This window comes from Aspergillus aculeatinus, assembly GCF_003184765.1.
Source record: "Aspergillus aculeatinus CBS 121060 unplaced genomic scaffold BO66scaffold_50, whole genome shotgun sequence".
Taxonomy (NCBI): Eukaryota; Fungi; Ascomycota; class Eurotiomycetes; order Eurotiales; family Aspergillaceae; genus Aspergillus; species Aspergillus aculeatinus.
Window position 1 is genome coordinate 146,452 of NW_020291519.1, and position 26,133 is coordinate 172,584.

At 54.9% G+C, this 26,133-nt stretch overlaps 14 protein-coding genes across 14 annotated transcripts; 8 read left to right on the forward strand and 6 right to left on the reverse strand.

Moving 5' to 3' along the window:
- The first annotated feature begins 198 nt into the window (after window positions 1–198).
- Window positions 199–1,341, forward strand: BO66DRAFT_381336 (putative cystathionine beta-synthase (beta-thionase)). The gene is made up of 2 exons (XM_025645950.1): window positions 199–504; window positions 566–1,341. Exons 1-2 carry the CDS (start codon window positions 400–402, stop codon window positions 998–1,000), a joined length of 540 nt encoding a protein of 179 aa, XP_025500298.1. The 5' UTR covers window positions 199–399; the 3' UTR covers window positions 1,001–1,341.
- On the reverse strand, window positions 1,242–2,279 carry BO66DRAFT_394616 (vacuolar ATPase assembly integral membrane protein VMA21). Its single transcript, XM_025648029.1, has 4 exons — window positions 2,134–2,279; window positions 1,892–2,084; window positions 1,608–1,696; window positions 1,242–1,538 (listed from the first exon to the last, which is right to left on the reverse strand). Exons 2-4 carry the CDS (start codon window positions 1,993–1,995, stop codon window positions 1,402–1,404), a joined length of 330 nt encoding a protein of 109 aa, XP_025500299.1. The 5' UTR covers window positions 1,996–2,084; window positions 2,134–2,279; the 3' UTR covers window positions 1,242–1,401.
- A 324-nt stretch (window positions 2,280–2,603) lies between these two features.
- Window positions 2,604–6,267, forward strand: BO66DRAFT_182441 (uncharacterized protein). Its single transcript, XM_025642380.1, has one exon. The coding sequence runs from the start codon at window positions 2,793–2,795 to the stop codon at window positions 6,168–6,170; it is 3,378 nt and encodes a 1,125-aa protein (XP_025500300.1). The 5' UTR covers window positions 2,604–2,792; the 3' UTR covers window positions 6,171–6,267.
- Window positions 6,268–6,854, forward strand: BO66DRAFT_182442 (uncharacterized protein). The gene has a single exon (XM_025642381.1). The coding sequence runs from the start codon at window positions 6,364–6,366 to the stop codon at window positions 6,763–6,765; it is 402 nt and encodes a 133-aa protein (XP_025500301.1). The 5' UTR covers window positions 6,268–6,363; the 3' UTR covers window positions 6,766–6,854.
- A 363-nt stretch (window positions 6,855–7,217) lies between these two features.
- On the reverse strand, window positions 7,218–8,890 carry BO66DRAFT_394618 (tRNA-dihydrouridine(20) synthase (NAD(+))). The gene has a single exon (XM_025648030.1). The coding sequence runs from the start codon at window positions 8,743–8,745 to the stop codon at window positions 7,405–7,407; it is 1,341 nt and encodes a 446-aa protein (XP_025500302.1). The 5' UTR covers window positions 8,746–8,890; the 3' UTR covers window positions 7,218–7,404.
- A 1,002-nt stretch (window positions 8,891–9,892) lies between these two features.
- Window positions 9,893–11,215, forward strand: ipp1 (inorganic diphosphatase IPP1). The gene is made up of 5 exons (XM_025650573.1): window positions 9,893–10,224; window positions 10,301–10,420; window positions 10,482–10,825; window positions 10,880–10,963; window positions 11,017–11,215. Exons 1-5 carry the CDS (start codon window positions 10,048–10,050, stop codon window positions 11,153–11,155), a joined length of 864 nt encoding a protein of 287 aa, XP_025500303.1. The 5' UTR covers window positions 9,893–10,047; the 3' UTR covers window positions 11,156–11,215.
- A 73-nt stretch (window positions 11,216–11,288) lies between these two features.
- Window positions 11,289–12,171, reverse strand: BO66DRAFT_381351 (mitochondrial 54S ribosomal mL53 protein). The gene is made up of 2 exons (XM_025645951.1): window positions 12,005–12,171; window positions 11,289–11,935 (listed from the first exon to the last, which is right to left on the reverse strand). The coding sequence occupies exon 2, from the start codon at window positions 11,916–11,918 to the stop codon at window positions 11,598–11,600; it is 321 nt and encodes a 106-aa protein (XP_025500304.1). The 5' UTR covers window positions 11,919–11,935; window positions 12,005–12,171; the 3' UTR covers window positions 11,289–11,597.
- A 161-nt stretch (window positions 12,172–12,332) lies between these two features.
- Window positions 12,333–13,864, forward strand: BO66DRAFT_394621 (putative protein transport membrane glycoprotein Sec20). Its single transcript, XM_025648031.1, has 3 exons — window positions 12,333–12,810; window positions 12,899–13,146; window positions 13,224–13,864. The coding sequence occupies exons 1-3, from the start codon at window positions 12,494–12,496 to the stop codon at window positions 13,820–13,822; spliced, it is 1,164 nt and encodes a 387-aa protein (XP_025500305.1). The 5' UTR covers window positions 12,333–12,493; the 3' UTR covers window positions 13,823–13,864.
- A 218-nt stretch (window positions 13,865–14,082) lies between these two features.
- BO66DRAFT_394622 (M18 family aminopeptidase) lies at window positions 14,083–15,913 on the forward strand. Its single transcript, XM_025648032.1, has 6 exons — window positions 14,083–14,194; window positions 14,248–14,309; window positions 14,362–14,463; window positions 14,522–14,657; window positions 14,706–14,798; window positions 14,850–15,913. Exons 1-6 carry the CDS (start codon window positions 14,119–14,121, stop codon window positions 15,869–15,871), a joined length of 1,491 nt encoding a protein of 496 aa, XP_025500306.1. The 5' UTR covers window positions 14,083–14,118; the 3' UTR covers window positions 15,872–15,913.
- A 199-nt stretch (window positions 15,914–16,112) lies between these two features.
- Window positions 16,113–17,606, forward strand: BO66DRAFT_394623 (DSC4 family protein). The gene is made up of 2 exons (XM_025648033.1): window positions 16,113–16,474; window positions 16,613–17,606. The coding sequence occupies exons 1-2, from the start codon at window positions 16,227–16,229 to the stop codon at window positions 17,544–17,546; spliced, it is 1,182 nt and encodes a 393-aa protein (XP_025500307.1). The 5' UTR covers window positions 16,113–16,226; the 3' UTR covers window positions 17,547–17,606.
- A 61-nt stretch (window positions 17,607–17,667) lies between these two features.
- BO66DRAFT_356883 (ATP-dependent Clp protease proteolytic subunit) lies at window positions 17,668–19,128 on the reverse strand. The gene is made up of 4 exons (XM_025644890.1): window positions 18,863–19,128; window positions 18,777–18,795; window positions 18,496–18,663; window positions 17,668–18,425 (listed from the first exon to the last, which is right to left on the reverse strand). The coding sequence occupies exons 1-4, from the start codon at window positions 19,037–19,039 to the stop codon at window positions 17,971–17,973; spliced, it is 819 nt and encodes a 272-aa protein (XP_025500308.1). The 5' UTR covers window positions 19,040–19,128; the 3' UTR covers window positions 17,668–17,970.
- A 138-nt stretch (window positions 19,129–19,266) lies between these two features.
- On the forward strand, window positions 19,267–20,740 carry BO66DRAFT_394625 (uncharacterized protein). Its single transcript, XM_025648034.1, has one exon. The coding sequence runs from the start codon at window positions 19,311–19,313 to the stop codon at window positions 20,613–20,615; it is 1,305 nt and encodes a 434-aa protein (XP_025500309.1). The 5' UTR covers window positions 19,267–19,310; the 3' UTR covers window positions 20,616–20,740.
- A 182-nt stretch (window positions 20,741–20,922) lies between these two features.
- Window positions 20,923–22,336, reverse strand: BO66DRAFT_459937 (4-nitrophenylphosphatase; the record flags this gene model as incomplete). Its single annotated transcript, XM_025652272.1, has 5 exons — window positions 22,124–22,336; window positions 22,042–22,063; window positions 21,871–21,939; window positions 21,714–21,805; window positions 20,923–21,594 (listed from the first exon to the last, which is right to left on the reverse strand). The coding sequence occupies exons 1-5, from the start codon at window positions 22,214–22,216 to the stop codon at window positions 20,923–20,925; spliced, it is 948 nt and encodes a 315-aa protein (XP_025500310.1). The 5' UTR covers window positions 22,217–22,336.
- Window positions 22,337–22,779: 443 nt separating this feature from the next.
- BO66DRAFT_182512 (replication factor C subunit 2) lies at window positions 22,780–24,322 on the reverse strand. The gene is made up of 4 exons (XM_025642382.1): window positions 24,087–24,322; window positions 23,951–24,029; window positions 23,082–23,885; window positions 22,780–23,021 (listed from the first exon to the last, which is right to left on the reverse strand). The coding sequence occupies exons 1-4, from the start codon at window positions 24,206–24,208 to the stop codon at window positions 22,857–22,859; spliced, it is 1,170 nt and encodes a 389-aa protein (XP_025500311.1). The 5' UTR covers window positions 24,209–24,322; the 3' UTR covers window positions 22,780–22,856.
- Window positions 24,323–26,133: the final 1,811 nt, after the last annotated feature.

The following is a 26,133-nucleotide window of genomic DNA, read 5'->3' on the forward strand; positions in this document are numbered from 1 at the left end:
TGGAAGGGTTCGAGGAATGGGGAAAGGAAGTGATGACAATGAGCTGGGGGGGTGGAATTGAAATGGGCGGTTCTGCCGGTTCATGACGTCGCACGGGAGCCAGGCGGAGGCTAACCCGATTCAGCTCATCCCACCAACTGGCAGGCCCGCTCGGCGATGGATTGAATTTTGGTCCCGATCACTTAACTTCCCACCTGACAGTGACCGAGTGGATGCTTGACTCACGCAATATCAACCTCACCTGTTCATTTCCACGCCGTTCAAACCCGGGATTCTAATTTCGCTCCCCGACAACCATTGTCGAATTGAACGCTCCGTGCATCACCAAGCGAACGGACTCCTCAGTCCCCACGTACCCCTCCCTCACTTTCACTATTACTACTACCACCTCCGCCCACCATGGCCTCTTACTTGAGCGCAAGTGAAGCTTTCGCCCAACAGAAGCTCGCTCAGGATGCACAGCAGCCGGTCTCGCAGTCCGCCTGGGCCGACAAGTACCGTGGGGTCAGTACAACGCTGCCCCAAGACATGGGGACTCTCTCGGAAAACTGACTTGCGAATCTAGGCCACGATCGAGGACCTTGACCCTCCCCCGGCGCTGTCTGTCTCCCCCGACGACCCAATCTCCTCTGCTCTACTCGCTGCGTACGAGCGCGATTACACACACCTCACCGTCATCTCCTCGACGAAACGCTCTCTCCTCGGATACCTGAGCATTCCCCGCCTCAAGGAATTGCTGAAGGAAGGCGCCGTGAAGGAAACTGACTCAGTCTCCGCTGCCATGCAGCGGTTCAACCGCAAGCGAGGCACATACCAAGTGATCACGATGGAAACCCCGCTGGAGGAGCTGGAACAATTCTTCGAGAGCGAGACCGATGCCAGTGGAGCCACCCGGGCTAGGCAGACCTTCGCGGTTGTCACAGATGCGTCGCGGAAGTTCGTGCTCGGCGTGGCGACCAAGGCGGACTTGGAGGAGTTCGTCAAGAGGCGCCCGACTTGATTTTGATCAAATTATTCTTCTTTAATCTGGCCCAATGTTTGATTCCCTGGACGGCCCTTCTCCAAGCTTAGCAAACGCATCCCAGGGCGCGGTTTTACTATACCCTGGTTTCGAGAAAGCCCTTTGCCTACACCCCCCAAACCCTCGACAGCATGACTAGGAGTATCGGCAGTCTGCTAGCGTAGTGTTTGTTGCGATTGGACAATAACGGTCTACGCCTGACGATAAGCACCGATGCTCGGTCATAATAGGACTTGCAAATTGATATTCTGGAGCAATCACCCATAGACACATGATAGATACATAGCATACACGCAACTGCCCTTGAACGCCCATAGATCAAACACCTGGTATTGAATGATATTTAAAAACAAAGACCAAATCATACTCGGAACCTGCAACTACTGCGCCTTCTTCTCCTTCTGCTTGGCGTCGGCCTCTCTCTCCGCCTGGTCGTCTTTCCACGCGACGTAGACGTAGGAGAAGAGGACGATGTTGGCCATGATGGCTGCAACGATGCCGCCGACAGTGGCACTTCCTGAATTCCTGGGTCAATACCATGCCTATCTTTTGCTCTTCCAGAAGAATTACTCCCAGGGCAACGTACCACCGATGAAATCAACCGTGACAAAGTAGATGCCAATAGGTGCAATCACCATGGCGGCGGAGAAGCCCAGCAATTTCATGATCACATTTCTGGGAGTTCAACTGTCAGTGACGGCTGTGTCTCCACACCATTCCAGACAGCACGAGCTGCTCTGCTTTGACTTGATGTATTTCAGGTAGCCGAACCAACCATTCCCAATATATCGGGCTTGGGGCCAACCGCGACCAGCGAGCCATGTGGCGTAGAGTGGCCCCCCAACCTAGGGACGAATTGGATGCACTTACGTGGGAACTGCAGGGGTTACATCCGAGTCAGAGGACTTCTCGGATTTCGACGGAGTGACAACATCCTTAGCAGAGGATTTATCGACTGCGCGACGAGCGGACATTGTGGACTGGTTTGTGGAGGTGGTGGTAGTGATTGTGATGGCGATGGTGATGATGTTTGATGATTGGCGGTCCACGTGTCAGCGTAGGTCTGAGAAGGTGTGAATAGATTGCTCAGGAACAAGGATAGAGTGTAATACTTTTACAGATGGGAATTATTGATCTTCTCGATAAGACACCTTTCTTGCCGATTCAAATGAGGAGAAGGAACAATAAACACTCCAGCTTAACAACACTTGAATATTGCAGTGATGATAATTGCGGGTGAACTCATCCCGGAATCCAGTAGATTCGGGCTGCTGATTGGTTCCCGATCGGATAGATCTTGGAGAACACTTTGATAGACAATTCCAGGCAACAAACATGAAGGAGAATCTAATAACTAGGTGTTATACCTAAATCAAGCTCCTAGTAAGTATATATGTAGACGATCAGTGGCTGTCTCACTGGCCGCACTCCCTCCCACAACTTGGTGGAAGCGACATCCAACTGCCTTTCCTGGGCTTAATTGAAGCGCCACTTCACGTGATCGATCGCGTCTGGGCGCGTTTTGCGGAGAAAAACCCAGAGAAACTTAACTTTACTTACGGTGCTTACCGTGTTGGAGGAGGCAATCACTTCGTCCGTTCCGCTCTCTCTCTCTCTTCCTCTCTCTCTCTCTCTGCCTCTCACACTCTATCAGAGACTCTCTCCCCGCTTTCTTTACTTCATCATTCCCCCAATTTCCCCTGGCGCATGACGACATTTCTGTTTTCACTCTCTTAAACTCCCAATTCTCTCTTTGAAGAGTCATTCCGTCATGGAAGACTCAGTGCCTGACTCCCCTGTGAACGACAAAAAAGTCGTTCCCGGTACTCCAACCAAAGAGGATACCCAATATGAGACGGTCGCCACCGTTCCTGTTACTCACCACCAACCGGCGACCACTCAATCGCTGACCCCGGCCTCTCAGCGCTTCACGCAACCGACCCAGCTGATTGACAATCCGTACACTGCGAAGGGCACCTCCGTGGTACAAGTTGCCGCCTCTTCCCCGCTAGGTCCTACCTCTTCCCCCTCCCGTCCGACCCCGAACGCTGGCCGTCTCTCCAACCTGATGGCCCCCAGCGGCACCATGTTCCGGCCACCGGTCTCTGCAGGCCCGGCGAAGCGTGCCCCGGTCATCGATCTCGAAGATGACGGCCCCACGTATCGAGGCGGGTCTTCCGACGAGGATGTCCAGAACCGACAAAACCCCGACATCAAACCAGCCATGTTCACCAAGTCCTCGCGCAGTCCGGATAAGGTCGCGGACTCGCCGATCGACCGGTTCAAGGAGATCACCACCAGCGCTATCTACAACCCTGCGAAACGTCCCGCCGCGCAGATGGACCCCACGCCGAAAGGGATGGCCGTCAAGAAAGTTCGACAGGATGGCCCTTCGCGCGCCCAGCCCGTCGACGGGCAGTACTCGCTCGACAGTATCGAGGACTATAATATCAAGATCAAGGTGCAAAGAATGCTCAAGGTCATGCCGCAGAAGTCCGTGCAGTCCTGCGTGCAAGCGCTCGTAGCGAAGCGCGGAAACTACGAGGATGCGCTGGATCTCCTGGCCAGTGCGCAAGGGAAGGATGGCTCTTCCGACGACGAACTGTCCATGTCGCGCCAGTCGAATGCGGCCCCGGCGGCGAAGCAGCAGATCAAGGCGAGAGGGACTATCCAGGACAAATGGTCCGCGGCGAACTTGCAGAGAACGCTCGCCGCGCAGAAGCCGGCGGCGGCGGCGCAGGCGGAGGACGATGAGGCCAAACCGCGCAGACGGTTAATGAGGGGGCCCAAAACCCGGGTTTCGTCCCCGAGCCCCGTGCGCTCGGAGTCTCGTCACCAGTCTCGCCCGGAACCTGATGCGGAAACCCCTCCGAAGAAACCGGGTCGTTTGGTGCAGGGGCGCAGACCGGAAACTCCCCGGCGCTCGGAGTCTCCAGAAGCCATAATCATTGACGATGACTCCGAATCGGACGTCGAGGAAGCGGTTGGCGATGTGCAGTTTGATCTCAAATTACTGAAATTTTTCAACTCATGCAGCGTCTTGGACCTGGCGGATATTGCTGCTATTACCGAGGAAGTGGCACAGCATGTAATTTCGCACCGGCCATTCAGGTCTCTGGACGAGGTCCGCGCCGTGCCTGCCCCCGTGAAGGAAGACGCGAAGCCGAAGGGGGCCCGCGGTCGCAAGACGCCCAAGCCAATTGGCGACAAGATCGTGGATAAGTGTGTTGATATGTGGGTGGGCTACGATGCCGTCGATTCTCTCGTCGCGCGCTGCGAAGCGCTAGGTAAACCGATTGCAGCGGAAATGAAAAAATGGGGAGTGGATATCTTCGGGAAGAAAGACGGAGAGTTGGAGCTGGTATCCATCGATCCTAGGGATTCTCAGTCGCATGACTCTGGCATAGGAACCCCAGCAAGCCAACCCTCGGATGAGGATAGTGACGGGCCCGCGCCCGGTGGGGTGGCGCCCGCACGCAAAGGACGATTCATTTCCCAGCCTTCAATCATGCGAGATGACTTGAAGATGAAGAACTATCAAATTGTGGGTATCAACTGGCTCTCATTACTGTTCGAACACGAGTTGAGTTGCATCTTGGCCGATGATATGGGCCTGGGAAAGACCTGCCAAGTCATTGCCTTCTTGGCTCATCTTTATGAGAAGGGATTCAAGGGGCCACATCTCATTGTCGTACCTGCATCTACCATTGAGAATTGGCTGCGTGAATTTCAGAAGTTTTGCCCTACCCTCTCTGTCATGCCTTATTATGCCGGCCAGGCTGAGCGTGCGGAGATCCGGGAGACGATTGAGGATAATAGAGACAGCATCAACGTTGTCATCACCACTTATACTATTGCGAAGGGCAAGGTTGATGCGCACTTCCTACGCAATATGGACTTCTGCGTTTGTGTCTATGACGAGGGACACATGTTGAAGAGCAGTACCTCGGTGCTATACGAGAAGCTGATCCGCATCCCGGCACGTTTCAGACTTCTATTGACGGGTACACCGTTACAAAACAACCTACAAGAGCTGGCTTCCTTACTGGGATTTATTCTTCCCAAAGTGTTCCGAGAGCGCAAGGATGAGCTCCATCACATCTTCGCGAACAAAGCGAAGACCGTCGACGAGTCACACTCCGCATTGCTTTCCGCGCAGCGTATTGAACGCGCGAAATCGATGCTGAAGCCCTTTGTGCTACGACGTAAGAAGCATCAGGTCATCGATCTGCCTGCAAAGATCTCCCATGTCGAGTACTGCGAACTCAACGACGCGCAACGACAAATCTACGAGCATGAACAGGAGGAAGTTCGGAAGCTGCTGGCGGATCGCGCCGCGGGCAAGAAAACTGGCAACAAATCCGCTAATATCCTAATGAAACTCCGCCAAGCAGCCATTCACCCATTGCTGTACAGACGCCACTACACCGATTCCATTCTCAGCCGCATGGCCAAGGCCTGCCTCAGAGAGGAACAGTTTTCCCAATCCAACCCGGACATCATTTTCGAGGAACTTCAACCCTACAACGACTACGAATGCCACTCAATGTGCGTGAAATACCCTGCACTAAGCCGGTTCGCCCTCAAGAACAACGAGTGGATGGACTCGGGCAAGGTGGCCAAGCTCTGCGAGCTCCTCCGGCGCTTCCAGGAGAAGGGCGACCGGACCCTCGTCTTCTCGCAGTTCACCATGGTGATGGACATCCTGGAGGACGTGCTGGAGCACGAACAGCTCGGCTTCGTGCGCCTGGATGGCCGCACCAACGTCGAAGACCGGCAATCGATCCTTGATGCATTCCACGAGCGCACCGACATCCCCGTCTTCCTCCTGTCGACCAAGGCCGGCGGCGCGGGCATCAACTTGGCGTGTGCCAACAAGGTCATCATTTTCGACTCCAGCTTCAACCCACAGGAAGACGTGCAGGCCGAGAACCGCGCCCACCGGGTCGGCCAGACCCGCGAGGTGGAGGTCATCCGGCTTGTCACCAAGGACACCATCGAGGAGCAGATCTACGCGCTCGGCCAGACGAAGCTGGCCCTCGACCAGGCGGTGGCCGGGGAGGACGCCGCCGAATCCAAGAAAGCGGAGGATGCGGGCATGAAGGCGGTCGAGAATATGGTTCTTGCGGATATGGAGCACCAGTCATGATTTGTTGCGTTGCTTATGTGAGCTTGGATTTTGACGATAGACATTTCCGGTTGTACTTTGTTTAATTTCCCCTTCATTTTGTGACGATACGCTTGTTCAATACGGAGGACTCGGCTTGGCGAGTTCTGTTTTTCTACGTTACGTTCTTGTTTAGAAGAAAGGACCCACCCTTTCCTTGGGCCCTGCATGGCAGATGAAAGAAGGAATCTTTACACATCTAATCAGCGAACCTCGAATCTTTCTGCTTTGGCCGTTCTCAAACCCATCTGTGGTTATCTACTTCGATAATTGTTCTTTCCCCTTGACCGGTGTCTTGTGCATTTTGATCATATGGAGATGCTTTTCAACTCAAAGGATACACTATCGGCGCAATTACACCCCCAATTCGCCCCATTCCATTTCCTCGTTTTCTGAGCCTTTATCTATCGCGGTACCCCTGCTGCTGCCTCCCCTTCACATTTTCTTCTCTTCTCTTCTTCAACCAACCCCCCCTCTCTTCCAACGATTGAAAGGAAACATACACATACAAATACACATCATTTCAAAGAAGCAAATGAGTCGAAATAGAACTAGACAGAAAATGAATGACGCTTGATATATGGGTACCCGCCTGGGCGATTCTAACGAACGCATGCTCGATCCGAAATACTTGTTTTGGTTTTCTGTCTGGGGATGTTCAGGGCTGATGGCAATGGCAATGGCCTGGAGCGGTGTCTCTCTTCCCCCCCAATTGCCTGGATTCATTAATAGAGTCAGCAGAAATGCGAAGCGAGGTGGGGGATGGGTCGTTCTCGTTCTCGTGCTCGTCGTAGCCTCGCCCTACTATTTTTCTTGGTCGAGGCCTCGCCCGTGGATTTAGAGTATTGTTTTAGTTTAGAAAGGCTATCGCCTCCGGCTAGAGTCGTCCGACTTTAAGTGAGTGCGACCGTCGATATTACGCTACTTCGTGGCCGAGGGTCTATCGAGTTGTTCTGGTTCCTTTACAAAGGGAGAAAGAAGTATAGGAGATGGATGGTATGTGCCTTTTGAATTAAAGAACATAAGAAGGTGGGAATCTAGAATTTCTAAGCACAAAACAACAGGAAAAAAAAAAAACCAACCGAGAGCAATCTTCAACACCGGGTAATGCGTTCGCAGGAAATGAGTTCATACAGAAAACAAAAGCGTGAATACATGAGGTAATAATAGGTAGATAAGGGGTCAGCCATGCTATCGAACCCTGTGCGGGCAGGGTTTATGCGGCAAGTTCCTGTTTCGGAGCAGTGACGGCTCCAGCAGCAGCCGCAGGATCGACGTCCGTCATGTTGGTGACGGATTTGGTAGGGGGAGGGATCGAGTTGGTGCGAATCGGGCCGCCGGCGTGGGAGAGGACGGGGGAAGTGGGTTTCGAGCGCGAGGCGCCGCCGTTGCCGGCCGCGCGGGCGGTTTCATTCTTCTCGAGAGCATTCTGCACGGCTTTGCTGACGGCGTCGCTAGTGTCGTTGTTCTTGTTCGTGGTCTTGTCAGCGAGTCCCAGGATCTCGTCGACGCGGGTTGCCGCGGGGATCAGGTCCTCGAAGCCCAAGGCATGGCAGGTGTCGACGTAGGTGCGGGCGGATTTGAAGCGGTGGGCTTCGGGGGACTTGCCCGGCACGAAGATGTTCAGCAGGTACTTGGTGTTGCCAAAGCGGTTCTCGGACTCGAGGCAGAACTGCATGTAGTCGTGGACCATCTCCTTCCAGGGCAGGAGGCCGCCCTCGGCCTCCGTGCGGAACGCGGACATGTTCGCCTCGGCGGCGGTGGCGATCATCGCGCCGTCGACCCCGTATTCCTGCATCAGGGCCAGGCCGTCGTCCTTGTTGGCGACGTCGCCGTTGACGACGCACGCCACCCCGGCCTCGTGGCAGATGTCCCGGATCATGCACAACTGGTCGCGGATGGCGCGCTCGCGGGGCCGCATGGGCGGCGTGCGGCAGTGGATGGTCAGCCCCGTGATGCCGGTCCTGACGAGTCGTGAGACCAGCGCGCGCGTCGGCTCGGGGTCCTCCCGGTCTAGCAGCCGGATCTTGACCGAGATGCCGATCTGGTATGGGTTGCCGACCTCGCGCACCAGCGTCTCGAGGATCGCGACGAGTTTGTCCGGGGTTCTAAGCAGCGCGGCGCCCATCCCGCCGCTGGTGCTGAAGGGCTTCGGGCATCCCGAGTTCACGTCGATGCCCGCGACGTCGCCGGCCACGAGCTTGGCGGCTGCAACGGCGATCTCGGGCGTGGCGGTGCCGATCTGGAAGATGAGCTTGCCTTTCTCGCGGACGGGATCGAGGCGGTAGATGACGGACTCCTGGGTGGCCTTCTCGGTGCGGCCGCCATTGGAGGGGGTGCGAGTGAATTCGATGGTGCCGTTGCGGGGATTCACGCGGCGGACGGCGCCTGCCAGGGCACGATCGATGGTCTCGGGGCCCCAGACGAGGTCGGCGCCATACTTGAGGGCGAGAAGGCGGCAGGGAAGCTCACCGGAGCGCACCATCGGAGCCAGGACGACTTTGCCGCGGTAGTCGACCCCGTTGGCGGGGATGGGGACACGAGGAATCGAGGTCATTGCGGAGCGGAGGGGTCGTAGAAAGCTTAGCATAGCATTTCTTGGCGGATTAGAGCTTTTCTATGCCTTAGTTGAGTAAGTGCAAGCAATAGAGCTGAGTTCAGCTTTGATTCGCGAGCAAGACCGAAGATTATGGATTGTCAAGAAGTTGAAGTTTATTCGAGTTTCTAGATCGAGATGGAGGCGGGGAACGAAAAAGTGCCAGATCACGTGGTGATATACGATAAGGTTTTTCTTGCCTTACAGCTTACTCATCCAGCGGGAATCCAACTAACTTTCAAATTCGGACTGCAGGTTAGTCCGTCCCGGAGGAGTACCTGCCAAGACCTGCTGACATCGCAGGGGATGAGCAATTGAGCGATTGAAGAGGCAATGGCGCACATGTGGAAGATACTATATCAATTGAACAACGTACAAGGACTTGATACAATGTAAAGGGGCCAAAAAGTCTCAATGGTACAGGTGTAAGGATATTCATAGACTGAAAATAAGGAGGAAGCCACCCAAGGACAATAGGATTGACTCCATAAGTGGAACGGTACTGGTGGAGTGGGTGCAATCCAAGGCCAGCCAGGGTATTCGTCCTCACCGAAAAGAGGAACAAGAGGCAGAGGGAAAATGGTGTCATCTGCAGGGTGTTGCCACTAGCCTAGGTAAACTCATGCATACCAGTAATACCAACCTCAAATGCAGGTGGTCAGAATAACGTACTGGGAGACAGCCTGACAGGACACCTCGAGGTGCATAGAGCATAGCTGCCGTGACCGCAGCAGCTGCCGAGATAGAAGGAGGAAAGTGTCCGAGGTTGTTTTGGTTGGCGTCTTTTTTTTTTCCTGCTCCCGTCCGATTTTCTTTCCCGATCCCTTCATCCTCCTTGAACATACCTTTAGTTACCTTATAACAATTGACACCCCCTGGGTTAAAACCAAATACTGTATACCTTACAAATTGACCCAATCCTGTCGTATTTCAATGTTCCTGGGGGTTAGTCGTGGACCAGTGTCAGCACCAGCACTCCGGTTGCCCACCGCCTGGAGTCCGATAGTCGCCCGCCGCACTCCTGTTTCTGAGTCTTACTGTTCGTCCGTTTGTCGCACATCCGCAACGCTGGCTCCCCCCACCAAACAAGCCCCCTCCCCCCCCCCTCCTCCTCCCGCTACCTCCTCCTCCTCCTCCTCCTCCTCTTCTTCTCTCTCCTCCTCTTCTTCCCCTCTTCGTCCATCGGTTTTGTCCGCTTCAAACCGTACTGCTCTTCTAGCTAGACATCTTTCTTCTGTCTCCGCTACTACACAATCGCCCACCATGTCTTACACCGTCCGTAAGATCGGCCAGGCCAACACCCTGGAGCACCGTGTCTACATCGAGAAGGATGGCAAGCCCGTCTCTCCCTTCCACGACATCCCCCTTTACGCCGATGAGGCCAACAACATCTTCAACATGGTTGTTGAGATCCCCCGCTGGACCAACGCCAAGCAGGAGGTACCCAAGCCCAATACATACCCCGCCCGCCACGTCCACCCTCGACCATCCCAACTGACCCCTGTTGCCATCCCAGATCTCCAAGGAGGAGTTCCTCAACCCCATCAAGCAGGATGTGAAGAAGGGCAAGCTCCGTTACGTCCGTAACTGCTTCCCCCACAAGGGTTACCTCTGGAACTACGGTGCCTTCCCCCAGGTATGTATTTTTCCCGCTGTTGCCCCTCACTGGCCCTCCCATCATCTCACAACTGGTGTAGACCTGGGAAGACCCCAACAACGTCCACCCCGAGACCAAGGCCAAGGGTGACAACGACCCGCTCGACGTTTGCGAGATCGGTGAGCTTGTCGGCTACCCCGGCCAGGTCAAGCAGGTCAAGGTCCTCGGTGTCATGGCCCTGCTCGACGAGGAGGAGACCGACTGGAAGGTCATCGTCATCGACATCAACGACCCCCTTGCTCCTAAGCTGAACGACGTTGAGGACGTCGAGCGTCACCTCCCCGGTCTTCTCCGTGCCACCAACGAGTGGTTCCGTATCTACAAGATCCCCGACGGAAAGCCCGAGAACCAGTTCGCTTTCTCCGGCGAGTGCAAGAACCAGAAGTACGTACCCGATCGATGGTTGATGCATGTAATTGTTGTACTAATTTATTGCAGGTACGCTCTGGAGGTCATCCGCGAGTGCCGTGATGCTTGGGAGAAGCTGATCTCCGGCCAGGCCCCCAAGGGTGATGTCAGCATGTACGTTATCCCTGAACCCATCTACAAAGAAGTTTTGACTGACCCGCTTCCAGTGCCACCAGCACCTACGAGGGTGTTGAGCGCGCCGACGCTTCCAAGCTCGCCAGCATCCCCAAGGGCGAGAACCTTCCTCCTGCCCCCATTGACGGCAGCGTTGATAAGTGGTTCTTCATCTCCGGTGCCGCTGTTTAAACCTGTACAAATCCTAAAATCGAAACCTATTCCCCCACCTACGGGTGATTTACATACTTCAAACTTCTCTTACAAAAGCTTTGAATCGTAGCAACAGCCATTAAAGATATCAGTGGGACATTGTAGATGGTTGGTCTATAAAAAAGCATAAAAAAAAACAGAACAATAATAATCAATAGCTGGTATATACACATGTCCGTGAATAACATGATAGATAATACAGGTCGCGAAGACAAGTCCCGATGACTTCCACTTATGCCGCAGATAACATTGCGCGCGTCCATAAATCTCAAAGAGTCACGGACAGACGATGCACAGAAGCCACCAAGATTGAGCCCGACATCGTCACGGCCGTAAGATATCCGGCGCAATAACCTTCCCTGCTTGCTCTCTTCCCCCTCCAACCGAGCCAACCCTCCAATCCAGACAGCCAGAAACAGACTCAACCCTTCAACGTCTCCTCACGCTCAATCACCCGCCCGACGCGGGCAATCTCCTCGATGACATCCCCGATCCGCATCTCCCGCTCCGCGATGGGGATGTTCACCTCCTTCCCGTTCTTGAACCCGACCACCAGCTCGGCCGGCTTGGTCGAGTGCCGCGGCAGCTGCGTCACCTTGATGTCGATGTGCGTGCCGCTCGAGGCCGGGACGGTCGAGGGGTTGCGGAGCAGCGAGAGCAGCAGGCGGCAGGGGCGGGCGCTGCGGGCCCAGGGGTTGAAGGTCGTGCGGAAGGAGGAGATGGTGGCGATTGGGATGGACATTTTTGCTTAGAGGTGGGCTGCGTTTGGGCATCGGGTTAGTTTAGGATGTTTGGATAGTTGGGGGAGGGGGACCGTGATGGACTTACGGTGACACTTTTTTTTTTCTCGGAGGTGTGCTTGCGATTGATGACAGGGATTATGGGTTGAGCAGGTGAGAGAGATAGCGGGGGAGGTTGCGCGCGCACAGCAGCTATCAAAGCAGGAATTCAACACACTCTAGTTAACCGTTTTTTTGCTGTATCTACATCAAGGCCAGCCAGGCAGGGCTTGGATAATTCCGGCGGAGGATCGGGGTCGCTGTCTCTCGGTGTGTGTTTGTCTTAGATGCAAACAGTGAGCTGATCAGTCGGGATGCCTCAGGAATGAATGGAATTCTACAGATACGGGAAGCCAGCCGATGATGACGCTGTTGCTGTTGCGGAACGGACACATCGACAATTTTACCCCCTCATCAGACTTTCTTCATTCTCTCGTCACATACACAGCGTTTCTGCTCTATTGGGCGTAGAGCCTATCTGCGAAATCGTGTTAATGCGACTCGAGTGTGATTGTCTTCTTATCACCGACAAATAACAATGTCATCGTTGACGGAACTCCAGTCCCGGCTGAAGGAGCTCTCGACCGCCCTGGCCAATATCCACCCGCTGGTTTCTCGACTGCAGAACTTCACCACCGCTATTGGACAGGGGGATGAGGCGCGCTTGGAGCTGGGGACGGAGATCCATACGCTTCTGAAAGGGGCGGAGGATCAATTGGAGTTGTTGCGGGTGGAGGTGGAGGGTCTCGAGGCAGGTCCCGAGAGTCGACGAAAAGCGCTGTTGGATAACGAGAAGGAATCGGAGAGGGAGCGCGTGGTCGCGTTGGCGGGGCGCTTAACTGAAGAACTGAAGAGGTATGTGTGTTTCTTCATGGGAAAGAGTCTAGATCTATTGAGTCTGGCTAGATCTCGGGATACAGATGGATGTTTACACCGGACGCAGGACCAGAAGAGACTTCCGGAACGCACAGCTACAAGCGAAACGCAATACCGAGACCGCACGCCGCAAGGAGCGGGAGTTGTTGTTCTCCCGGTCCCAGAGCGCCGAGAGGAAGAACCAGCCCGCCGAGAAGCTGACGCAGGATGAGATCGTGAAGAACGCTTCGAACGATGTTACGGCGGCGCTGCGGCGGACGCATCAGTTGATGCAGTCCGAGTTGTCGCGGAGCCAGTTTGCGCAGGAGACGTTAGGTTCGTTGCTGTTCCTGTTGCTGTTGCTGCTGTCCTGCACGCCTCTGAGCTAACCATTTGTCGCCAATCCTTCTCAGAGCAATCCACCGCTGCCCTCTCGTCGCTGTCAGAATCTTACACAGACCTGGACTCGCTCCTCGCCTCATCGCGCAACCTCGTCGGTTCTCTTCTTCGGTCGCAGAAATCCGACACTTGGTACTTGGAGACGGCGTTTTACATTCTTCTTGGAACCATCGCTTGGCTTGTCTTCCGGCGCATACTTTACGGTCCTCTGTGGTGGCTTGTGTGGCTGCCGGTGCGACTACTGGCACGATCTACTTTTGCGATTCTAGGTGTGGTGGGCATCACCAGTCGGGCAGTGCAGGCCTCTGACTCTGTTACTCCTGTCGCTCAGTTGGTGCAAGAGACCCCGGTTGTGGCTCCGAAGGTGGAACCGACAGTCCAGAGTGCGGAGCAAGAGGCAGTATGGGACCAGGTCCCTGTTACGGATGAAGCGGAGGAGGACCGCTTGATTGACCAAATCGGCGAGTTGGTAGAGGAGATTGAAAAACAGGAGGAGACCAACATAGACGACATCTCGCCGGAGGAAAGGCAGAGACAAGCGGAGCTGCCAAGGAATCCTAAGAAGAGGATGTTTGAAGCTACCGAGGTTCCCCACCATAGGGATGAACTATAGAAGCATAAATCTATAGCGGATTCGATGTCTTCATGAGGTGCCTGTTTCTTAGTTGTATTTTTAAATAAATAAACGTATGGCCGATTAAGTAGGCCCTTCGGCAGCCCTAGAAGCACAGCGATTGTTTATGGACTATGGATGGACCTTTCCCCGCTTCAAAAGCTGTCAAATGAACTAACTGACCGCCTTGGCATGATTTCAGTGATGGCGACTATGAACTTATCCGTACTTTGGCCCATTCTTTTCTCCTCCGCACCACCCCACGGTTTCTCGGTCAGATCCCAAGGTCCTCCAAAATGACTTCCAAGCTCGCTCAGAACCTGAAGCAGCCGGCTCTGGACTTTTTGTCCTTTGTCAATGCCTCTCCCACCCGTAAACTCCGCCCCGATCATACTGCCTTATCTGTGCCTGACCGTTCCATATAGCCTTCCATGCAGTCCAATCTGCAAAGGACCTGCTCGCGAAGGCCGGCTTCCAAGAGATCAAGGTACAGACGATTATTCCATAGAGTTTGAGATGGGCTACTAATACCACTGCAGGAGAAGGATCCTTGGGCATCCACCTGCCGTCCCGGCGGAAAATACTATGTCACTCGCAACCAATCCACCATCGTTGCCTTTGCTATCGGCAAGAAGTGGCAGGTATGTGCCTAGTCAACGATCTTACCTCACTGGGTCAATTGACGCTGATCCTAAACAGCCTGGCAATCCTATTTCCATGATTGGTGCTCACACCGACTCCCCCGTGCTGCGGGTCAAGCCTGTCAGCAACAAGCGTGGGGAGGGCTATGTCCAAGTGGGTGTCGAGACCTACGGAGGAGGCATCTGGCACACATGTGCGCTTACCTCGTTCTTACCATGTACTCGGTGCTAACTGCTCAAAGGGTTCGACCGTGATCTCGGAGTTGCAGGCCGGGCTATGGTGCGCAACGGCGACGGCTCTATTGTGCAGAAGCTGATCAAGATTGACCGGCCTAGTATGAACTGTCTCTGAGGTTTTCAGGGTGTATGACTAACGAGCTTTATAGTTCTGCGTATCCCTACCCTGGCTATCCACCTTGACCGCCAGGAAACTTTCTCCTTCAACAAGGAGACCCAGCTCTTCCCCATCGCCGGCCTCGTGGAGGCCGAGCTCAACCGCACCGGTGCCGGTGAGACCACCAAGGCTCAGAACAACGCTGCAGAGGATGACGGAGAGTTCTCCCCTCTGAAGGCGATCACTGAGCGCCACCACCCTTACCTGGTCGAGCTCATCGCTGCTGAGGCCGGTGCCAAGCCTGCCGATATCCTCGACTTCGAGATGATTCTGTTCGATACGCAAAAGTCCAACCTGGGTGGTTTGTTGGATGAGTTCATCTTTTCTCCCCGTTTGGACAACCTGAATAGCTCTTTCTGTGCTACCGTCGGCCTGATTGACTCGGTTGCCGATGCTTCGGCCTTAGACAATGAGTCGTCCATCCGTCTCATTGCTCTGTTCGACCACGAAGAGATTGGCAGCCGTACCGCTCAGGGCGCCGACTCGAACATGCTTCCTGCCGTGATCCGTCGTCTCTCGGTGCTGCCGTCGACGGCCGGCGGAGATGCTGAGGTTTCCACTGCCTATGAGCAGACTCTGTCCACCTCATTCCTTCTTTCTGCCGACATGGCGCACGGTGTTCACCCGAACTACTCCCCCAAGTACGAGAACGACCACCGGCCGCAGATCAACAAGGGACCTGTGATCAAGATCAACGCCAATGCGCGCTACGCGACCAACTCTCCTGGAATTGTTCTTCTGCAGGAGGTTGCCCGCAAGGCCGCCGAGGACGGTGGTGAGGGCGTGCCTCTCCAGCTGTTCGTTGTTCGCAACGACTCCAGCTGCGGCAGTACCATTGGCCCCATGATGTCAGCCAAGCTGGGAGCCCGTACTCTGGATCTGGGCAACCCTCAGCTCAGCATGCACAGTATCCGCGAGACTGGAGGTACATATGATGTCGGCCATTCCATCCGGCTGTTCACAAGCTTCTTCAAGCACTACGCCGACCTCTCCAAGACGATTTTCGTGGATTAGAGTAGATAACAGTCGATAGTATAGCCTTTTTATAAGAGATACCTCACTAACATTCCCGAGTCAGCTAGTGTTGTAGTGCGGCTCAGCGCTAAATGTTGTTGTATTTTGAGTAACTTACTGTAGTTACGCAGTAGCCTCAGCTCCGTCGGACCGAGGAAGACCCGCCATCGCCTGACGCCGCTGCCTGGTCCTTCTCCGCCTCCGCTTTCCGCCCTCCACTCCACTTCTCCTGATTAACTAACTGATTAACCGTCAGCGTGAACCTCACTTCCCTTACCTTCATCCTTCCACCCTTAAAACACCCTCCCACCTTCTTAACTCTCCGATCTCATCATCCATGTCCTCATGACCCTCTATGACCACTCCAGATGTGTATCGAGATGCGGAATACTTCGCTGACGTGTCCGGCTTATCGCCCGGCCTCGTCGCCGGACCTCCGTCCAGCAGCGGCAGCACCACCGGCAGCACCACCGGCAGCAACGGCAGACACGATGAGCGCATGAAAAAGATCCAATCCACCGCCAAGGTAGCCTTCATCGATCGGCTGCTCCGCGATCTCGATATCCTCATCTACTGCGAGCTGTCAGCGCTGTATTATATGGAGTGAGCAATTTGGCCCCATATCTCTTTTTGCCGTCGTCATTTTGTAGATCCAACATATGATTACATCCGACCCCAACCCAACAAACACCCCGCCCCAGTATTCATTTGTTAACAAAATATAATTTTGTGGGTTGGCAGTTGCTCCATCATCCTCTTCGCCCTCCGCGCCATCGTGCAGCTCATCTTCTTCACCCCGAAAGCCCCGCCCTTCGATCCGACCCGGAACCAGCCCTTCGTCGGCGCCATCTTCCTGAGTAATCTGTTCTGCATGCTCTGCCATACGCTCTTCGCCGCGCCGGAAGCCGGCGAGGAAACCCGCGGGTATATCCACGGGGGCTTGTTCATCGACTTCATCGGCCAGAAGGCGCCCGTCCCGCTGGCCCGGCTGCTGTCGATGGATGTGCTGGTTCTACTCCTGGATTTGGTGATGTTGGGGCTGGTGGTGGAGAGGGTCAAGTCCGTGGAGGCGCAGCAGCAGCAGCAGGGATTGATCGGTACGGCGACCGGGCAAGGCTCAAGAAGTAATATCCTGAGTGCTATCATCAACGGGATGGGCCAGGATCACGATTCCGAAGAGCGGGGTGTTCTTCGGGGTGCGGCCACAGGTACTATTACTACAGATGACCGGACGACTCAGGTCCCGGTCAGTCGACAGCCTTCGAGGCAGGACCGAGCTGAGGATCATGACCATGACCATAACACTATGATCGACGAACGGACCGAGTTGCTGGCCGACCCGGCCGAGACGGGCCTGGACCTGGGACGCAGCACGGCCGCGGCGAAGGATGGTCACCCCTTGGATCGGTTCGCCTCGGGCCAGGCGGTGATCATGGACGTGGGGCTGGTGGATGTGGTCCGCGAGCAGTGGCGGTACACTCCGGCGACGACGGGGCGGAGTTCGTTGCGGTTCGCGAATCCGCAGCAGGCGGCGGCGTTCATGGCTGGGTTCCGGGATGCAATGAATGGGCGGTCGACGGAGCGGAACGCGCAGACTCCTGCCACTGCCACTGCCACGGCTACTGCCAATAACCCCAATCCCGCTCCCGATGCCAACGGCATTGTCAGTGCTTAGAAGAGAGGGTTGCTTTGGCTGGTGTAGATGCGGGGATTCTGCTGTACTGCATAGGCATAGAATAGGTCATAATATACTGACTCTATTTGTTAATCATGTGAGAACGTGGATGAAGTGTAAGGGGTAGTGCATCATGAGTAAGTTATTGTCTAATATCTGACACGGCAGTCAAGCAGGAAAGGCTGGGCGGAGTGGAGTGGAATGTGGTGGAGTTTCTATCTCCCAGCTCTTCGTCATCATCAGTATATGATCGTCAGCATCACATAGAAGGTACAACCACAAAAACACAAAGTAGAAAAAGACAATTAACCCAGGGTATGTATAAACATCAACCTCAACCCCCCTCCCGCTTCTCCTTCCACTCATCAGGAAGAAAACCAGCTATAACCAACCCAAACCCTAACCCGGCCTAATCACCTAGTACCTACTCCTCCCCACCATTCCCGTTCCCATCCCCCTTCGCCTCTCCTCCTCCTCCACCACCACTTTCCTTGGGCCCACCACCGGGCCTCCGATCCAAAATCTCATCCACAATCCCCATCTCCAGCGCCTCCTTCGCCCCCATGAAGTAATCCCGCTCCATCAGCTTCTCAATCTCATCCAGCGACAGCACCTTCTTGCCCGTCAGATGCCGCTGGTAGATCTTGTTGAGCTGGCTGCGCACGCGCAGGATCTCCTTGGCGTGGATCGCGATGTCGCTGGCCTGCCCGAAGTACCCGCCGGACGGTTGGTGGATCATGATCGACGAGTGCGGCAGGCAGTACCGTTTGCCCGGGTGGCCGCCGCACAGGAGCAGCGAGCCCATGGACGCCGCTTGGCCCACGCAGATCGTGGAGACCGGGCTGGCGATGTAGGTCATTGTGTCGTAGATCGCCAGGCCTTTTTGTCTCGGATGATTAGTGTGGGGGTTTGGTTAGGCATTGTCATTGGGGGTTAGGTAGACACATACCGGCCGTGACCGACCCCCCGGGGGAGTTGATGTACAGGTGGATGGGCTTTTGGGGGTTATCGGCTTCCAGAAACAGAAGTTGGGCGACGATGGAGGCGGACATGGTTTCGTCGACTTCGCCGTTCAGGCAGATGATGCGCTCTTTGAGGAGGCGCGAGAAGATGTCGTCTGCGTTGGGCGGGGATTAGTTGGGTTGGTTTGGGGTGGTGGTGGTGGTGGTGGTGGTGGTGGTGTGGGCTTGATTTGAGTGAGAGCTGATGGATGGATTGAGTATAACGTACATGTGTGCCAGCCTCCGCCCTGATGGTTTGTTAGTGAGCCTTGTTTTTTTTTGTGGTTGACGGATTGATGGGACACTCAAACTTACCACCGTCTCTGTGACGAACGGCGTGGGCGTCCATCCTCGCGCAGGTCGGGCCGTCGATGAAGCTGGTAGTGGTGATCGCGACGGGATGGAGCTGGTGAAGCTCCGCGACAGGGCCGGGATGGCCGACGGGCGGCTCAATATGCGACTCGCTCGCTGCAGGGGACGAGCTGGATTCATTGTGAAGGCGTTGCTTGCAAATCCAGAGCGGGTAGGCAGGTAATGGCAAGATGGAGGCGATGGTCGGAGGGGTGATGGTCGGAGGAGTGGTGTAGGACTGTCGCAGCAGCAGCAGCAGCAGCAGCAGCAGGACTCCTCCGCCTTTGCGCGCCGGGCGTCGGTCAACGTCCAAACCTCCGCGGGTTTTTCTACTCCTCCTTCTTTCTCCACCGACAACCGCTCCCGTTCCAGCTGCTCGCCGCGCCATCCACCACCTCGAGTAAAAGAGACAATGGAGTGTGTCTACGGTCGAATATCCTATGCGTCATGGCGCTTGAGGCAATTTCGTCAATTAGTCAACAATAGCACCACCACCGCCACCATTCATGGCCCAGTTCCCTCTCAGCACCACAACCACCGCACACGCACTTTATCCACCTCGACCGACGAGCCCGAACCCCCACCTCCGCACTCAGCAGATACCGCTACCAAAGAAACACCTGCCAAACCGCCCCGAGAACCTCGAGCCCAAAAGTCCCCCCGGCCGTCCTCCCTCCTCCCCAAATCCCCGTTACTCACCGACCCGAAACCCGGCTACGAGCGCCTGCACAAGAAGAAAGCCCGCGGCAAACCATCGCACCCCAAAGATGATCTCTCCACGAACCCCTGGGCCGTGGCGCTGGCCACGCCGATCCGCCAATGCTCGCTGACGGGGCTCCGCATGCCGACGGAGTTCATGACCGGCTGGGGTCTCGAGGAACACCCCGAGGGCAAGAGTCTCTTCATCCATCCATCCGAGATCCTACCACCGGTGACCGTGCCCGCACCCGCTCCATCGCCGTCGTCGTCGTCATCATCATCTTCTTGGACAGATCAACCGAAGAAGACGCAGCAGACCTCCCAAGCGATCCGTCACCTGCGGTTCCGGATGGTCAACCGACTCACGCTCCTGAACACGGTGACGGAGACTTCGCGAAGGTCCAACAGGAGGATCCCGGCCATCGCGCTCGCGTTCCCGATTCGCTGGCGGCCGCCGCTGGGGCCGATGACGGACTCGATGATGGCGTCGTGCGTCTGGCGCCAGGACATGCCGCAGTTCGTGACGCGGATGATGCGGCGCGAGGTGGGCCAGCGGCTGCGCAGGGCCGCGACGCAGTCGAACGACTCGCCCAAGCGGCAGGTCTGGACCTCGGTGCTGCCGTTGGAGGAGGACCACGAGGAAGATGGGGCCGCGCGCATCGCCGAGGAGGCGCTGGTCGAGGCGCTGGCGAAGATGGAGCCCATCGCGCGCATGGAGACGGGTGCGGTGCTGGTGCTGCGGCGCACCGACTCGCCTCAGCTGCCCCTGTCGGGCTTCTTCCATCTGCCCCAGACGAACTCCAAGGTGCCCGTGTTCGATATGACGCGGTTGCTGGCCGAGGAGGATCTTCTCGCGTGTGGCAAATTCCAGGGCCAGGCGGCGGTGTTCTTTCGACCGGACGACAAGCCCACGGTCAATGCGATGCTGGGCTTGTGGAAGCTGGCGGGGCTGTTGAGAGATGATCCGCATCTTGATCCGCATCTTGATCCGCACCAGGACCTGGAGCCTGAATCCTGATAAATCATGCTTTACATCCGCCGCAACCCTACGCACCCTGCAACACCATACGTATATAGTGGAGATTCACGAAGGCTGGTGGGGGAATATCCCCTGTATTCTATAATCTATGCAACCTAAACCCGTACACAAGACGGGAAGAGAGGAGCCAAAACCTATCACAACACCCCCACCCCCCTCCCGGTTGTCCAAAATAGTAAATACCCCGGGTTTCATTAGGTTCCGTTCCATCCCCCCAAGCCTTAGACCCTCTCAATTCAAAATATTCCCCATTCCCATCCCACCCAAGAACAACCCCTGAATTGAATCACTCACACCCCAGCAAATCCGCCAACCGGTCCAAATAAGCCGCCGGCCTGACCTCCCCCCGCAAAAAGTCCTCCTCACTACTCACCCCCGTCAAAACCGCCAGCGTGCCCCCCAACTTCCCCTCAACCCCAAACCGGATATCCGTATTCGCGCGATCCCCCACCATACACGCCCTCTCCCGGTCGAACCGAAACTTCCCCTCGATCGCATCCATCATCGCCTGGTTCGGCTTCCCCAACGACACGGGCTCCTGGCCCCCCAACATCATGATCAACGGCGCACTCATCGACCCCGCGCCGGGGAACAACGTCCCCGCATTCGGCAGCGTCGAATCGATATTCGTAGCCAGGAACACCGCGCCCCGACGGATGTAGTGGAACGCCAGCGCCAGCTTGAGGTAGTTCACATGGAAGTCGAGGCCGACCAGCACCACCCCAACCTCCGGGTCGAGGAGGCTGGGGTCGCCGGCGGCGATTTTCTTGTAATCCTCCGGTGTGATCTCGCGGCGGTAGGTCGGGTCGGTGCCGCCGAGGAAGGGGACGTTCTCGGCGCGGAGTTCTTGCTCGATGCCGGTTTCGCCGATGACGAAGACTTTGCGTTTGTTGGGCGGGAGGGAGAGGATGCGTGAGATGTAGATTGAGGCGCTGTAGGAGGAGGAGAAGATTTCTTCCTGTGTCGTGAAGGGGGGGACGGGTTAGTGGTGGGGTTTGGGATGTAGAGGGTTTGGGGGTTGAGGGGATATGGCTGGCTGGCTGGCTGGCTGGCTGGGGACGGGGTTGGAAAACGTACCGTTGTGCTGGGAATACCCAGCCCCTCGAGCTTCTTCACGTAGTCGGCGCGCGACTTGGTGCTGTTGTTCGTCACGAAGACCACTTGTTTGCCTGGCACACGGGAGGGGGGGATTAGCTTGTCTGCGAGCGGCGCATGCCCCCTGAAAATATCATACCTTTGCTTCTCAACAGTTCTAATGTCTCGTTCGTGCCGGGGAAAAGGTGGTCCCCGGACCAGAGAACCCCTAAGTTGTAGATCGAGGGTCAGTCAGGCCTTTGCTGTAGGTGCTGTTGGTGCAGAACCGCGGAAGCTCTTATGTTCCATCGGACTCGTGGCGAGGACGTACCATCGCAGTCAAACAAAAACACCTGGATGGTAAATTAGCCTCTGTCAAGTCCAACACAACCTGTCCCACTGAAGACACTCACATCAAACTTGTCTATGAACTCACGGATGCCAGCCGCGTCGCCAGTCAAATAGCGGGGGGTGTGGGTGGATGCGGGGTACTCGGAGGAAGCCATGAGGGTGGACGGCGGTCTATATGCAGTGCTCTAAGGGTCTATTGCAATGTCGCGATATGCTGCTGCCTCAAATGTATGTACCGGAGCAAGGAGAAAACGAAAATCTAAAGATTATTTGAGTCATAAGAAGTCTTGATGCGGCACACTCTATTCCGGCTCTCGTCCGGCTCTCGTCCGGCTCGTCGGTGAGCCACGAAGCGGGCCGCACGTGAGGAACCGGCGATGAAGGAAGGATGCATGCATGCCCTCCGTGTATGACGTTGCTACACCTACATGGGTCCCCATTGAGATTGAGTTAGAGAGAAGCATGTTTGGACTTGTTCGTTATATTTCATACAGTCGTAAGTCTTGGCTTCACTCCAAGTTGCAGATTTGGATTTTGCGCGCGCGTCCGATTGTTTCCCATGACTCCCGGCTCCACTGTATATTTCCGTGCTACAGGAAGCGATGCATGAAAGAAGATGACAGAGTCTGGTGGCTTTGGTGAGGAAAGCATTCTGTAAACTTCTGTATCCTTCAGATGATGATGAGTCGCGTCAATTAGCCTCCTGACACTACTATCGGCGAGGCCTGCCAATCGAATGACGTCGCTCAGAGCTTAGAGAAAAATAAAAGGTAGTGGTATGGCCGTCTTCGACGACTACGCGCCGCCTAAGATGCCAGAAATTTTGAGTGCGACGTCAAGGATAGTCAGGTGCTCGTCAGCCCCGTCAACCAGACGACGATCCATTTCCGAGAAGACCGTCACGATCTTATTCTTCTGAAGATCGGGAATAGCATCGTTGTAGATCATGCGCCGATACAGCTGCACCAGATTAGTATTGAGACTCCACAAGCGACGTTCAAAAATAGAAGATAGAATTACCTGTAGAAGGAGCTGACTGGCACTCCATCCATCTGCAATGATATCCGTAACCACCTTGGAAACAGCATCATAAGATGACCCGACCTTCATCGGCTGCAGAGCCCGGGTCAGATCATCCAAAACACTTTCAGGGACGACACCAGCGATCTCCTCGATGGTCCTGACAGTGATCAATTCCGAGCTTCCATCTGCCATCTCCGTATCTTCATCGTCGTCCTTCTTCTCGACCCTACCGGCCCCGACCAGCTTGGCCGCACTTTGCAAATAGGTGATCGCACGTCGCAAATCACCTTCACTACAACTGATCAGCTTGTCAACCACACCCTCTTCTAATCTCAAGTTTTCCAGCTTGGCGATCTGGACCAGCCGATCTCCCGCCGCCGTATTGTCCAAAGCCTTGAATCTGAACTTGCTGCATCGACTCGCCAGCGGCTCGATGATACGAGTCACATAGTTACAGACTAAGCAGAAACGGGTGATCCGACTGTACTGCTCCATGGTGCGACGAAGAGCGGACTGCGCGTCCTGGGTCATACTGTCTGCTTCATCAAGAATGATGATCTTAAATGGAGGACACGGGTATTTGGCAAGGTATTCCGCACCCATGCCTGTTGAGTGACTGAGTTGGGCACGAGCAAAGTTCTTGATTTTGTCGCGCACGATACCAATACCACGTTCATCGGAAGCGTTCAATTCGAGGATGCGGGAGCGGTAGAGAGTAGGACCAAAGAGCGACTTTGCGAGAGCAAGAATTGTGGAAGTCTTTCCGGTACCGGGAGGGCCATAGAAAAGCATATGGGGGAGCTAGAGATCGCCCGTCAGTATTCCTGGCTCTTAGGCGACGATGCAGATTTCGGAAGTCGTCGTACATTAGAAGCTTGCAATGTGCGTCGGAGAACCTTGGTGGTGTGATCTTGTGCGGCGACATCATCAAGAGTCTTGGGGCGACTATTTCGTGGTCAATGTGACAGGCATTTAAGGGCACATTGGGTGGAGAGCGCCTACTATTTCTCAACCCATGGTTGTTGTCGACCTTGTTCATCCTTTCCATCCGTTGGCTTTTGCTTGGAGGTACCCGAAGCTGCAGCTGCAGCCCGGGCTTTGTTGCTGAAGAAATTGGCAGCCATCTCCAATCGGTGAAGGTTGAGGTGAATACTACTCGACTGGTGGGTGCTGACGCTACTCTGGGATGCCCGGGGAACACGGCGGCGAGAGCCCTGAAAGCGTGTCGGAACGCGTCTCCACGTGATACGCGCTGACCGCCCGCCCACTTTATCATTTGTTATCAACGGATGGGGAGCAGACCAACTTGGGGACTATGATGAAGCTCTCTTAGTTTGGGGCACGGTAGCTTTGCAGGACTGCACAGTACATACTCAGTTGTCTTGAAAGCCGCAGCAACAAAATAGAGGCCTATGCCTAACGCGGTGATGGTCACTAGTGCCCCTGATATTATCGCTACTTTGATCAATGCCTCGTTGGCACTCATCGCTGTTGGATCATGGCTTCAACAAGGTGATGTTGAGGCATGGTCTGAATGCGCCCGTATGCTGAAGAGAAATATCTACGGAAGTGCACTTTGGTTCGGGAAGGGAAGGAACAGGCTGGCGGCAGAATGCAACTGTGGAAGCAGCTGGTCGGTCCTCGTTGAGCATCGCATCAATTGCATGCGCAAAGCTTGAATGCTGATCTAGCGTACATGAATTACCCGCGAAGTAGCTCTGTGACCGATCAGAATTGGCAGACGCAAGGCTCATGAGAGCGTCAAATGAAAATCTCCATATTGGGACAAGTTAAATAACCGTTCCATTGCAGTTTTAAACTGTAATCTCGATAGTATGCGATGAGTAGACCAGCGAAGAATTATCATGGACAGCCATGGCAGCATGTCGAATCAATGTGATTCGATTTATTTGGCTAATAGCATCAGGTCGATTCTAGTGTCTCGTCGAGAAAAGCCACGGAATAAGAAGCCACTGAAACATTCGAGACAAAGATCAGAGATATTGAATGGTCCGAGAAGCAAGAAGTCAGACTCAAAGGAGTCCTGAGCATTCGCTGACTCACTGGGATCTGCCCTGATCTACCGGATCAAGTGGGTTGGCTCGGATTCTTGGTCCAGGCACTATCTTAGTAGTAGTAGACCACTGGCATCTACTCCGTACTAGTTATCTTAGATCGACTGCATCATCGAAACGGGGAATTGAACGCCACTAAAGCGGCGGTTGTGACACGGAAGAGCAAGTCCAGTTAGAGACTCATGCTGCGACTGGGATCAACTGCAGGATGAAATAATCGGGATTCTGTGGTCGAAAAGTCTCCTGTTGGAGGAAGGGCCTGGCCCAAGCTTCCCCCATGGCGCGTTCTTTCGCAGGGCGCGTGGAATGAGAGGCGGTCGCGCTGCTGGTGCTCGTGGCCCTGGCACGCTCGATAACAGTCGCCCTGATCCAATCACCAGGTCGGCGCTTCGCGTCAATGAACAACAAAAGACAATGACTTCGAAATCAGATCGTCTTTTCTTCCAACAAAGAAGCGATAATTCTATCGATCTTGATTCATTGACTCGTTGACTGACTGACTGGAAGTAGGATGTTGCTCTCCATGCTTACAACTTAACTTGTACGATAATCTTGTTGTGGTGGGGGAAAGGAAGGATATCGGAAGTCGATAGTAGTCGGTGGTAACCAACTTGCAGGCGATAAACAATAATAATTAAATCATCATCTGCAGCCGCGCGACCAACAACACATGACGGAGACGGGGCTTCCCCATCTTTCAACCCTCCCACTCCTACTCAAAAGGACATTGTATATATGAATGACCACTACAGGATCATTGCAAAGTGATTATTTTCATCAGGGTAGTCATCGCATGAATTTCAATTCTCTGGTGACTTTTTTTCTTTCTTTTTTCTTTTGTTTTCTCCAAGGAAAAGGCCATCGTCATCTAAGTCAATACAGCTGCAGCGTCAGGCCAACCTCCTTGTGTTGTTCCAGAACCGGTTTAGCGCACCCGACGCGTGACTGAGTGCGGTGGGTGCAGTGGATCACTG